The sequence below is a fragment of the Trachurus japonicus genome, chromosome 17 (genome assembly GCF_045865225.1).
Source record: "Trachurus japonicus isolate A0001 chromosome 17, Traja_1.0".
NCBI classification, from domain to species: Eukaryota; Metazoa; Chordata; class Actinopteri; order Carangiformes; family Carangidae; genus Trachurus; species Trachurus japonicus.
This window is the reverse complement of record NC_140923.1, coordinates 12077615-12091966: the sequence shown is the minus strand read 5'-3', so window position 1 is coordinate 12091966 and position 14352 is coordinate 12077615. Positions and strand designations below refer to the sequence as shown.

General features: G+C 37.6%; 1 protein-coding gene across 1 annotated transcript in view; it reads right to left on the bottom strand.

The window, feature by feature from the left end:
- LOC146970207 (uncharacterized) overlaps positions 1-7783 on the bottom strand; it is a 40129-nt gene extending 32346 nt beyond the window's left edge. Inside the window, exons 1-10 of the mRNA XM_085805905.1 lie at positions 7736-7783; positions 7565-7591; positions 7356-7424; positions 5592-5645; positions 5315-5395; positions 3811-3870; positions 3638-3694; positions 3105-3170; positions 1619-1696; positions 1445-1495 (exon numbers count right to left, since the gene is read on the bottom strand). Coding sequence (XP_085662031.1) covers positions 1445-1495; positions 1619-1696; positions 3105-3170; positions 3638-3694; positions 3811-3870; positions 5315-5395; positions 5592-5645; positions 7356-7424; positions 7565-7591; positions 7736-7783 — 591 coding nt within the window. The remainder of the gene's footprint in view (positions 1-1444; positions 1496-1618; positions 1697-3104; positions 3171-3637; positions 3695-3810; positions 3871-5314; positions 5396-5591; positions 5646-7355; positions 7425-7564; positions 7592-7735) is intronic.
- Positions 7784-14352: the final 6569 nt, after the last annotated feature.

The following is a 14352-nucleotide window of genomic DNA, read 5'->3' as shown; positions in this document are numbered from 1 at the left end:
GATTTTCTTATTGATTTATTTTGATTTTCTTGGGTAATTTGTGTCTTTATTTATTTATGAGTCGACAGTAGAGATGAGAGAGAGAAAAGGACAGAAGGAGAAGAACTAAACACTAAACAAGACAATAAAAAAAAAAGCTGAGAAATGACGGTGCAGCTGAGCAACATCTGGGCGCCACAAATGACAGGTCATCATCTCATCATTCACACAGATGCTTCCAGACAACATCAGCATCTGTTAGATAAATGTGTGATTTCAACATGTGGATTTCTCTGTTGGACTAGAAATATGAAGCAGGTTATTTTTATGATGAACAACCTCCAACATTTACACAACTTACAAACACTGGAATCGTCCGACGAGGAAAAGGGAGGAGGATTTAAAAGAAGAGATTCAAGAAGAATTCGACTCAACAACACGTCGTATAATTCACAATATACAACCAACAACAACAACAACACTGCTTCATGTGTCACAGAAACTAAACCACAAGTTAAATTAAAAAAACATCTGAACATCTCCAAGATGAGATAAACCCAAGCAGCAGAGCTCCTCCTCCACCATGAAGCCACCACACACTGAGTGAAGACGAAGAAGAAGACGAACAAGAACAAGAACAAGAAGAATGGTAAAATAATCACAGATAAAAATGATCTGGTAGATGGCTTTAACAATTTCTTTGTGAATGTGGAGCCCCAACTGGCAAAGGAAATAAATCCTCCTCAACGGGACGGTGGGTGGCGTAGTGGTTAAAGCGGCCGCCCCATGTAGAGGCTACAGTCCTCAACGCAGGCGTCCCCGGTTCGAATCCTGTGTCGGGCAGACCTTTCCTGCATGTCATTCCCCCTCTCTCTGCCTCCCTCTTTGCTGTCTATCTATACTGTGTACTATCAATAAAAGGCAAAAAGCCAAAAAATATACTTAAAAAAAATAAAAAATAAAAAATCCTCCTCAAGGGGGAGGTGCTGAAAAATTAAATGGAGATAGGAATCCAGCCAGAGACAGATAAAAATGAAATTATTGATGTTGTTCACAATTTTAAGAACAAAACATCTTTGGACTGGAAAGATACAGTCTTGAAGGTGGGGAAGGATTTATGGGACTAATGTTAAATGTCTATTTTTGCTTGGTATTTGCTGAGTATGTACATGTAGGTGTGTGTATATGGCATATAGCACTGTATATACATATATTTACATGTATGGTTTAAAGGTTAGGGCATCTATAAGCTAGTAGCTTCAGCCCTGACCCTTTCGATCAGCCTCTTAGAGGGATGTGTTACTGTTTTGTTTTTTTTGATGTGCTGCTGATCGAAATAAACTCAAACTCAATAATCAAAGACGAAAACGAAGAAGAAGAAGAAGAAGAAGAAGAAAAAGAAGGAAGAAGAATCCAAAGAAGAAGAAGCCGTCACCATGACAACAGTGAAGCAGCAGCTTCGTACCTTTGGTGACGACTTTAACTGCAAACCTTTCATGACGCCCTTCAGACCGCCCTGTCGACCACAGTCACATGTCACAAACCAGCTGGTAACATCCAACACACACACACACACACACACACACACACACACACATATACAGTATATAAACACACACACACACACACTCTTTCTCACCGGTTTGCTGCCAGCAGGTTGTTGGATCGGGGCGTCGCCAGTTTTTTCCTCTCGGTCGCCGTCGTCAAACACGTAACTCTGAGAAAATCAAACAAACTGAGACTTAACAACAGAAAATAAACTCACACACACACTGTTCTGCTCTGTGTGTGTGTGTGTCATTGTATTAATCATCTCATCTTGTCCTTTCACTTGAGGTGCTGATGTGAACGCCTGACATCAGCAGACACACCTACACCTGACACACACACACACGCTGGCGTTTCCCACACACACCTGTTTGCCTCCAGAAACCAGTTCAGCTGAGTCAGCCTCTAAACATCTCTTTATATAAACACATTTAATCCTCATCATTACTGATTTCTTGTACTTAAATTCTGACATTTACCTGCATCTTATTGTCAAAACACATATAACATACAGCTCTGTAAAAAATAAAGAGACCACTACTCCAAAAAGTTCTTAATAAACCAGCTTCTCTACATGTAGCAGCCATCGATTCAGTGTCTGTTGAACTCCAACACAAGCACCTCACTCTACTTAGCTGATCACCTGAACCAAGTCATATTTAATGAGGAAGAAAGATTATAAATAAATGTTAAAAAAACGCTGCTGCGATTAAAAATTGGGATTATTCCACCAATTTCGATTTCTAAACTCTTCCTAAATTGAAAAAGTAGTGTTGTGTTGTTTTAAAATGAATATGAACTTGTTTTCTTTGCATTACAAGGTCTGAAAACACCAGAACTTCTTTTGTTATTTTGACCTGTTGCCATTTTCTGCAAATAAATGCTCTAAATTACAATATTTTTATTTCCAATTTGGGAGAAATTTTGTCAGTAGGTTATAGAATGAAACAAAAAGTGTTCATTTTACTCAAACACATAGCTATGAATAGTAAAACCAGAGGAACTGATCATTTTGAAGTGGTCTCAATTTTTTCCAGAGCTGTATTTAATAATGTATGTACAGATTGATGTGTAGACTGTCTATCCTTTTAGAAATGTCTATTTTTTGAATGTTATTAAATATGAACTTTTAGCTTTCATCATAATTTATTAGAAGTATTCATGTATTGTGTTGTCTGTTTTTGTATTGTGTGTCTTGTGATAAAGTTTAACATAATAAAGCACCGCGGTCTGTGCAGTGTCTGTTTAACTGCTTATAACAGCAGATGTTTATCAGTGTGTGCATGAACATAGATGTTGTTGTTGTTGTTGTGTTGTTGCTGTGGGTCAAAGTACAGACACACAATCACAGAGTGTCACACATTACGTCTATTTTTCTAATCTCTGTTTGAGCTTTGAGACGATCTTCCTGTCTGTGGATCACAGGTGGAAACACATGTGTAATTCATCAGGCAGGGAGGTTCAGACAGAGAGGTGCATTATGGGAAGTGTAGTGTTTCTTTGTTTTCTTAACCTCCCATCTTACTGAATACGATAGGAGCTTTACAAGATGAAACATGCAGGTGTGTTTCTCTCACAGTGAAGGTCGGTGGTTTCTCTTTCTGGCTCCGCCGAAACAGTCCGGTCAGGACCGAGGGGTTATTCTGCAACGAAGTAACAAATGCAAATTGTTATCAATCAATCAATCAAATTTTATTTATATAGGACCTTTCAAAGCAAATAGATGTCGTTCAAAGTGCTTTACATTTTGACTGAACAAATATATATATATATATATATATAGGAGGTAAAACAAGAAAAGCAAGGAGACTAATGCACGAAGATTAAAAACAACAAGAAAAAAATAACAACTTTTAACAACAATACAATTTTATAAAACAGAATAGAATAAAATGCAGGATAGAAATAGGAGAAAGATAACAATAAGAAAGAGTATAAAACTGTAAAATAGAATAAAATCACTGTGAGACTATAGCATAAAAGCCAGATTAAAAAGATGGGTTTTTAGCCTACGTTTAAAGGTGTCAATGTTTGTAACTCCTCTCAGATTAGAGGAAGATATATTGTATTGTTTGTGTGGTTAAAAGGTGGAAACTGGAGCTTCTTCTACCTGTTTGAAGTCCAGTTCATCTTCTGCAGCTCCTGGCTGGTCGTTGTCTCTGGAGCTCTGAGGAGGAAGAGGAAGGACAGTGACACGATGCACAGGGATAAAAAAAAAAATAGGTATTATGTTATGTGTGTGTGTGTGTGTGTGTGTGTGTATGTGCGTGTGTGTTTGCGTACTTGTGTGTTCTCAGTCTGCGGCCTCCTGCGCTGGCTGTATCTGGCCGTGGCGTTCAGCTCCTGTGTGAAAAACAACGACAGCTGATCAGAGCAGCAGGGAAACATGAGAGCTGCAGTAGCTCAGGTCGGTTCTTTACTGTAAACTCTTCTCACAGCGACTGAGGGTCGAAGCCGACGCACTTCAAGTTCAATTTCCCAGCAGGAAACAAACAAAACTCACTTATGTAGGAAACTCTAATATGTAGATTTAAAGTGATACACCAACATTTTTGTTCGTGTCTTGCCTCACTCCAGAGTCCATGACCAGCAGATAGACACCGTCCTTTCGACTGTGCGTGCAGTAACAAGGGAGATAGAGCCGTATCGCACGTAATTAGCTTAGCGGTAGTGTTAGCCTGCCTCCTACCCACAGTCAGAAACTGATTTAATTTTAGCTCTAAACTCTGTAAATATATCACTCTATCAACATTTCAAACATTTTTAGGAGAGAAAGTAGCCGTTTAGATCAGCAGTGTGTCGTTAAAGGTACAGTATGTAAGAAATCTAAAGCAACTGGCCGTAAAATCCTCCTAATATGTCACAGAGACTCAGGAATAATGTTCATATAACATGATGAACTCACCAACAACAATAGTACAGCCAGAGTATTCGCATTAAAAATCTTTTTTTGCAGACTGCAAATCATGTTTATGTTTTGAATTTAGTGTTTACATGTTGTGCCACCTAGCCCTCTCTCCCAGTCGGCGGCGTCAGTGGCGTTTCAGCCTCCGATCTGCTTCCACTGAGCTGCTGCTACGGCTGGGAGAAAAAACCAGATCATTGTGTTTTGAATTTGACTGCAGTAACTGTTTTTGGCCACATTCTTACATATTGCACCTTTAATTTGTCTAAATACCAGCTGTTTTACAATTTTGTTCGGACGAATTCGGCGCTACTCAAGCTAGCCGTTGTGACCAACGCACTTCCGGTTACTTTCACAAAATAAAACACCCGTTTCCCCTTTACATACAGAAAACCATGACGATAGAATTTGTGCTTTTACTTTGAAATAGGAAGCTAACCTACCCTCGATGTAGCTAGCTTGAACCAAAATAAACCGTCTTTGTTTGAACCCTCCGTTTTGACTGATCTGGTCCCGTTACCGGCATTTGACCGCTCAAGATGCCTTACCGGAGAGTTTTGTCAGCTCTGAGACCAAGATCGATCCGTTTAGAGTTGCTGAAGAGTTTCTCTGATGACTTTAGGTAGGAGGCAGGCTAACACTACCCATACACTTCCAGTGTTTGAGCTAAGCTAATTACGGCGATTCGGCTCTATCTCCCTTGTTACTGCACGCACAGTCGAAAGGATGGTATCTATCTGCTTGTCATGGACTCAGGAGTGAGGCAAGACACACGAAAAAAATATGTTGGCGTATCCCTTTAAGGCTCAGAAATGTGTGTGTGTGTGTGTGTGTGTGTGTGTAAGCGGAGCTGACCCCTGAACGCATCACAGGGTGTTGTACCTGTTCTGTGGGTCTGGGAGGAACCACAGGAGTGTCCAACGATTTCTCTTTTGTTTCCCTTTGTGTTAAGTTTCCATCGGCCTGACAGAGAGGAAGGAGCGAGACAATACACAATAATCCACCAGGTGTAGAAAAAAAGAGAAGAAAACCCAGGCATGAAATAATTAAATCACTTAATTATGCTCCTAAACACACAACACACACTCTTGTCTTGTCTCAGATGATCTATACAGTATTTAATAAAACTTAAATAAAGGTTATTCAGTCCAGTAAATACCTCATTGTTTGTTGCAGCAGGTCGTTTCGTCCTGTACTGTGTGTGATTCAGCTCCTGGAGGAGAAAGAGAAAAAAAAAGAAAAATCAGTTGAATCTCTGCAAATTAAATCTGTTAAAGTGTCCGATTCTCCTGATTTCCTCTTTGATTTTTGTAAATAATGTCATAAAACTGAGTGATGAAGTTAAAGGAGCAGATGCAGCTTGTACTTCCAGTGTTTCACCGTTTCACCAAAATACATTTTGAAGTGATTACATCATCATCGTTTAGGAAACATCTGCAAAGACCATTATTTAGCAAAGACTTGTAGCACTTTCTTTCATTTTGTGTGTGAATTGCTTCTTTTTTTATAGGATCAATTTAGACGACCACTGTTGTTTATATAGGGGAGGGTCTTTATGAGCCTTTTATGGCTTCAACCTCTTCTATACAAAGTTTAAACTCTGTATCATTTTATATATAGTATATATAATGTGCAAATCATCTAATCTCTCAGGCCAGTACGGAAGTGCTGATGCATGCTTTTATCTCTTGTCGTTTAGATTATTGTAATGCCCTGCTCTCTGGTCTTCCTAAAAAGAGCATGTACAATTTACAGTTATTACAGAACTCAGCCACACGCGTGCTGACGAGGACCAGAGGGCGGGAGCATATTACACCTGTTTTAAAATCGCTGCATTGGCTCCCCGTGCGCTTCAGGATCGATTTTAAGGTTCTTTTACTAGTTTTTAAGTGTCTTAATGGTCTTGGGCCTTCTTCTTTATCTGCATTACTTTTACCCTATCAACCCTCGCGGACCCTGAGGTCCTCCGTAGCTGGCCTTTTAACAATACCACAAGTTAGAACTAGAACACACAGGGAGGTGGAACAGCCTGCTAGAGAACCTCAGGGCCGCAGAGACTGTTGATGTTTTTAAAAAGCGGTTCAAGACACATCTTTTTAATCAGGCTTTTAACTGACTCGCTTAACTCTTTATAATTTTTAAGCTCATCCCTATTCTTACATTTTTTATTATTATTCTATTTTTATATTAATTTTTAGTTTAGTTTATCCTGTTTTATTATTTTATTGTTTTATTTCAATGTTTTAGTCATTATTTATGGTCTATTTTATACATTCTATTGTTTTATTCCTTCAGTTTGAGCTTCTATACCTTTTATCTTATTTTACTGTTTTAACCCCTCGATTTTCCAGTGTTTCCTCCTGGGGGCCTACCACACCGGTATATGTGTGGGTGTGTGTATGTTTGTGTGTGTGGGTATGTATGTCCGTATGTCTATGCATGTGCGTGAGTGTGTATGTAATTGTGTATCTGTGTGTATATTTGTGGGGGTGGGAGGTTTGGGGTTTTCATGGTGTTTTGTATTGTTTTGTTTTGTTTTGTTTTGATCCTCTGTGAGGCACTTTGTGTTACATTGTATGAAAAGTGCCATATAAATAAAGTTGATTTGATTTGATTTAATCTAATCAAATATCTCTATACTGACGCTGCCAGAGTCACAGTAACAACAGAGGTCGGTAGGAATCAATATTTGCTTTCTGAGTGAGTGGAAAAAGTGGAGCGGTTACAGCCCAGACGGAAAGAGACCGACTTAAATGTTACCAGATGTTTCAGGTTGGTATTAAACACATCTGTTCTGTTCAGAGGAGGCTGAACCACAGACGTTGTATATTGTATTGTATGCCTGTAAGGACTTTGGCTGTAAAGTCTGGGATTCATGAGGAGAGGATGTGAATACAGATCAGACTCTTCACGTTGGACTCACAGAGTCTGAAGGTCGTGGAGGAACCACGGGAGTCGCTCCCTCTGGTCTCTCTGCCTCATTTCTCCTCCTCTGTAAAAGATAATTCACCATTTACTTTAAAAACATCAGCAGCAACATCCTGGAGTTTTATTCTCATATTGTTATGTCACTGTTATCTAATCTAATGGTATCATTAACACATTTTAACTTCATCAGAGGTGTGAGTTTACCTCCGCAGGTTTAGGAGGAGGTTTGGGCTGAAAATAGACGAGAAAACAAAAAGAGGACACAGTGAAACCTGAGTGTGTGAAGTGTGGAAACATTGTGCAGCATTGTGTGTGGGATATTTTACAAGTTATTATCATTATTATCATTATTATTCCAGCTCTTAATGTTCTCACCGGCTTCGGTTTCTTCTTGACTTCTGGCTTCACCATACACGCCTCCATCCTGCCTGTTCAAACGACACACACATGAAACTGTTCAGAACGATCGATCACACTGGAGCATAAATAATGACATTAAGAACAACTGAAGTTAATTATGTGGAAAATCCCAGTTAAATACTAATATTACAGAGTAAGCATTGAACTGTTCAAAGGCAAAGAGACGGGGAAACTTGTGTTTTACATGAAAATTAAAAAGGAACGAGTGAGATCGTATATTGTTTTGTTTTTATTTAAATAGAAGATTCACATGAAGTCATATATGCTGTGTCCTTTTTCATAAAGATTTAAACTCTCTTGTCTGGCCAACATCTGTTTCATATATTTTACAGCTGTGAGCGGTTCCTCCAATTCCCTTTGTGCACTGCATGCTGGGAAGAAAAGTGTGTGCTGTGGACTGTCAGAGTGTTTTAGTAAACTAGTAAAATACAGAAATAAACCTGCATGTAAATGAGTAGGGCTGGGACAATATGCTTTTCTCCCGATTTGATTCTTCTACGATTTTTTAGATGGCGATTCGATTTAAATTGTGATTCTACGACATTGCCGATTCTCTCGGTTTTTAGTCTGCATTTTTAACATTTATCTGCACACAAATACTGTAGGAGCCTATAAATTAACATACTCCATTATAAAGTGAACTTTATACCCTTATAACCCTTTTCAAAACCTGTACTCTCTGTATGTAAAAAAGGTTGACAAATGCACATTGCACAATATTAAAAAAAATTCAAAAAATAAAAAATAAAAAGTTTTTGTGTGTGTGTGTGTGTGTGTGTGTGTGTGTGGCCACTTTGCTCCAGTGAGGCGTTCAGGTACCAGGAAGTTTTTTCACAACACATTTCCATATGTAAAAGGGAAATCAAAGGTGCAAAACAAAAAAGCGCGGCCAGTGTGATCACTGTTTGCTCCCAGTTCTTCCTGCTATGACAAAGAGAAGTGTGTCTGCAAGTGGTCGTCATTAACTGACAAATACATAAATGTCAACTTTTGCATATGAAATGTTATACGAACACACTATATTTATATACTATATTTGATCTTGATCTTAACTTTTCATTGGTCAGTTAATTGAAAGTAAACCATAAACACTGACACTAACGCCAAACCTCCTCGCTCCTGTTACTGATCAATTATTTATTTATCATCATCTTAATTAAAGTCCAGTCTTCTATTATAGTAAAACAGAATAACTCCATATCCAAGATTTAAGATATCTGAATGTGTTATTTGAGGTTTAGGGGAATATTTTGCACTTTAAAAAAAAATTATTATCATTATTTTAACCGTATTAACTAACAACTAACATCATTCAACATGAAATTAGAATAAAGGCCCCAAATCACTGGCTCAGTAGGATTAGCATTATCACTCTTAACTGCATGAACACGACCAATTAACTCTGACACATACTGTATTTCTCCATGTACATTTATGACCTCCAGTTTATATTATGTATGTTCATGTTATCATTTTAACTTTACAACTAACAACCTTGAGACAAGAAAATAAATCACCAAATTTGTGAATATTATATAAAAATGATATCAAATGTTTGATATCTTTGCTTTAAAAATGATTGATAATTGTTGCTAATGTCACATGCGTCTTTAAACTCATCAGTCTGACAGATGCAAGAAATAAAATAAAATACAATACAGTAAATGCAACAGTACATGCAGTTTAACAGTGAAGAGACACAGTCCCCTGCAGTTTCTGTGCAGCATAGTAAAAACTGCAGTGTCCAGTAGAAACTAGACCCAGTAACCTGCTACTGTTTACACTTCTGTTCAGGGCCGGTCCCTGGCATAAACCCTCTATGCGGTTGTTTAGGGCCACAGCCGTTAGGTGGGGGGCCACATGATCAGAAAGGTACCGGGGTTCATCAAGTCATTTAAACATCCTGAGGTCTGCACGTGCAGCTATGAGCTTTATATGTAATGTGAAGTCAATATTCAGCTTCTTTTATCTCACATTTGAGACATTTGGTGAAAATAGAACGGCTTAATGACAACATTTGTGCTCAAAAAGCAATCTTACAAAATTTCATTTTAGACTTGTTTTCTATTACTGTATTCATATCCTATTTCAAGCACCAAAACAGTTCATTCTCATGACTGAAGGAGTGTTTTCACAAGGGATTTGAATTTTTTTTTCAAAAAGCAGACCGTAAATTATTTCTTTCTACAGTGGCCTCAGTGTGCTTACAGCGGAGGTTCTAATATTTAGACATAAAACACTTGAGTATTGTTACATCTGCAAGTATCGATCAATTTAAGAAAATATGTAAAAGTCGAGAAAATGGCCTCAAACCTCAGAGGGCATGAACACGTCTGTATTCAGTTTTAACCAGTGATTTGGTGTTTGCGCTTAGAGTGCAGGGCCACAAACAAAAATCTTGTTTACGGCCACCAAAATCCTAGAGCCGGCCCTGGTTGTGTTCATGGAAGAGTCAGATTTACAGGAGGACTTGAATGCCACACACACTCTGAGACATTTGGAAAAGCTCTGAACCTGCAGCCGAGTCTCAGCCGAACACGGACGGTCGATGATGATGATGATGATGATGATGATACAAAAACAAAACACACAATAATAAACTCTGATAAAACAACTATAAACTCCGATAAACAGACACACAAACCGAGCCCCAGTCACAGCGGACCGGCGGGTTTCACCTACCGGGGGTTTGGACGCTCAGTCCGCTGCTCCCTCTCTGCTAACAACACATTCCCCGGAGTTTTTAAAACGTCACCACACCCACAACATCTGCAGCCGTGAGGCCTTCAGGAGCTCCCCCAAAACCTCGGAAATCACAGCTCTCCAGTCAACTCGCTCTCATGTGCAGTCTTGTTGTTGTTTTTTCTATAAGTTGTGATGGTTGTATGTATTTATATTTAAGTGGTATAAAGACGTTCCACATTTATAAATATATTACAAATTTACATTTGGATTGAATGTAGCCTAAACACAGCTGCCAGAGACTACACATGTTTGTACAATAGATAGGCTAACATAGAAATATTGAAAGAAATATTTCAACAAAATACCTGCTACACTAATGTTACTTTCATATTGGAGTAGGCTATCAAATTTAATAAACACTTTTTTTTAACATTTAAATTGATAATTGAAAATATGCAGTTTGCACTTCTTTTTTAAATCATTGTTTAGTCTACTTATATTTTGATTTAGGGCCATTGTCATTGCCTGAAATTTATAATCTATGGTGATAAGATTTACCCAATGTCTTCATTAATGCTTTGCACCATTGTTTGTATTTAACACCTGCATTTACTCTACTTTGAAAAAGGAATTAGGTTTATATGAGTAGGCCTATTATTTTACATATTTTTCATACAATGTCTGCAAATGTAGGCTACCTATATATCAATTTTACCATGCATAAGCCATTTGTGAGATTTTATTTCATTTTGAAGGATAAAATAGTTTCATTATTTTATCATTGACCAGATTTTAGGCTACTAGATCTAGATCAAATTCTTACAGGAATGACTGAAACTTGGAAAAACCAAAACAGGAAACACATGTAATATTAATGAACCTGTAGGAAATACACTGTTCAAGCTGCTTCCACCCTCTTCGCCTTTTCATCTCATCCACCCATGTGCGCTCTACCTGTCAGTCATGTTTCTCAGGTATTTACCTCCACGTTGGGTAATCAAAAGGTTTTCCGACACCACCCAAAGGCAACGCCGAACAAAGCATCTTAAACAAACCTAGGGCGTGTTGTTTAGCCTCTTTAGAGCCGCTGCGCCACCAAACCGCACTGTGAACTAATGTCCAACATAGGAGACAGTCCGCCTCACATCATCGTCCCAAATAAAAAAATAAATAAAAAAGCTCAGTATCTCACCTGTTTTGTTTTTTCAGTTGGAGTGGATGAAGATTTGCTACCTGTGCGCGCGCTGCTCTCTGTGTGGCTTCGTGGTGGCGGTGGATTCACCTGGGAGGGGGGCGTGGCCTCCTCCAGCTCTACCTGCACTGCAAAAACTCTAAATCTTACCAAGAATATTTGTCTTATTTCTTGTCAAAATGTCTCATTTCTAGTCAAAACAAATCTCATTATAGTACTTAAAATCACATAAAAGCTTGTGTTTTTTTTTTTTTACACTTTTTACTTCTTTCAAGCATTTTTTTTATTTGAAATAAGTAGAAAAATCTGACAGTGGAGCAAGTTTTTCTTCCTTATTATGAGCACAAAAAACTTGCTTTCACTGGCAGATTTTTCTACTTATTTCAAGTGAAAATTTGTTTGAAACAAGTGAAAACTTTCTTAAAACAAGTCATTTTAAGTGGGAAGAGAATAGTTTTGACTAGAAATGAGACATTTTGACAAGAAATAAGACAAATATTCTAGGAAAGATTTTGAGTTTTTGCAGTGTGTGAGTGTGTGTGTGGGAGTGGGAGTGAGGGAATAAAGGTTCATCCCGACGTCATCTTGCTCACGGGCAGGTGTGACTGTAACTGACTCATCAGTTTCACAAGACGTCAACAACAGGTAAAGAAAACCCAGACGTAATGGGAGGTGACTCACGATCCACAAATAGAAAATTGGAAAAAGAAGAAAGAAAAAAACAAAACCGCAACCGCCATCTTGGCAGCAACACTCGTTTTTTTTTTTTCAATACAGACAATGCAGAGACAAGCTTTCATACAAAAACATTATATAGTGTACATAAATTCAAAGTCTTTATAGCTTTCATGTTGATGGATTTTTTAATAGACTTAATGTATTGTTTGGCTTCATTTTCAAAAATAAGAAAAAGTGGATTTTGATTAGTGTAACGACATTTATGAATGTGCCATTTGGCTAATTGTATAATAAGATTGATGATATAGTATTGTTTTTCTTTAGAAGATGGATTGTCAGTGAAGCCAAAGGCAGCAACACTCGTGGACCAGGTGGAAACTGGCAGCAGCTGTAGGATATCACTGACAGGGCCGTTACTAGGAATTCTGGGCCCCCTTAAAGAATACTAAAGGGGGCCCCTGCCCCTAACTTTTCCTTTTTTCCCCCTAGACTACGTATGTATTATCGTTTTTTATTTAGCCTTCTTTGTTTTGAAAAACTCAAGTATCTTAGCAAGAATATTTGTCTTATTTCTAGTCAAAATGTAATTTCTAGTCAAAACAAATCTCATTATACTTAAAATAAGACTCATCATATTAAAAGTAGCTTGTTTTTAGACACTTTTTACTTCTTTCAAGCAGATTTTCACTTGGAATAAGTAGAAAAAATCTGATAGTGGAGCAAGTTTTTCTTCCTTATTACAAGCACAAAAAACTTACTTTCACTGGCAGATTTTTCTATTTATTGTGAATTTAAGTGAAAATGATCTAAAAACAAGTTAATTTTTAGGTAATGAGTCTTATTTTAAGTGTAAAGAGATTAGTTTTGACTAGAAATTAGACATTTGGACAAGAAATAAGACAAATATTCTTGGAAAGATGTTGAGTTTTTACAGTGTTTTACAGTATTAGAATAAATCAGTCATACAAAGATTAGACTACTGGGGTTTTTTATGGGCCCCACTGGGCGCTGGGCCCCTAGAATTATCATCACCTTTCTCCCCTATACAACGGCCCTGATCACTGACATTTAGGTTGTTGCTCTTTCAATTATCAGGATTTTCACATTGGAGAAGAAAAGATGGGTTTATTTTTTTATAAAGGTTTCTGGATCTTCTTTTTCTTTCAATGGTCTTTTTATTGATGACAGAATATGTATAAGACAATCATTGTAGGCTACAGGTAAAAAAAAACATTTTAAATTTTTTGTACAACATCCACCCATGACACAACACAACCCCCTGTCCAAACATCCGAACATGGACACACGTATACAGCCACTGACATACAGTAAACTTGAAAATAGATGTAATAGAAATAAAAAATGACTAACGACCATGCTTAGAAAGAAATAGAATACATAAATGAGAAAACAAATAAAGGGTGAAATACAAATAATTAAATAATCATAAAAAAGTACACTAGAATTTGTTCTCTGATCCCCGAATAGTGTATCTAATCTTCTCATGCAGGATATCGTGTCTCTGAGCCAGTGTGAATAGGAAGGAGGAGCTGGGTCCTTCCACTTGAGTGAAATAGATCGTCGGGCTAGTAAAGAGGCAAAAGCCAGAAAGTTGAGCATAACTTTAGGTAAATTCAAATCTGGAGCAATGCCAAAAATGCCAGTCAAGGGATTGGGTTCAATTCGATGAGGAAGGATTTCTGATAAAGCATGGAAGATCGATGTCCAAAAGTTATCTAAAGGACATGTCATGACATTTATCACATGTAGGGTCAACATCAGGATACATACGCGCTAATTTTGTTTTTGATATGTGAATACGATGCACTACTTTAAATTGTGGATCTTCTTTTTAAGATATATTTACTAATATTTCAATTGTGTAGACAGAGGGTTTTAGTAGTTGATCCTTTTTATCTTTTAAAGAAAATCTGTATAGGAAGAACCATTCAGGAACATGGCCTGATGTATGTTTTTCATTCGTCATTGTTCGTGATTTGGTTTTCTATAAGGGAAA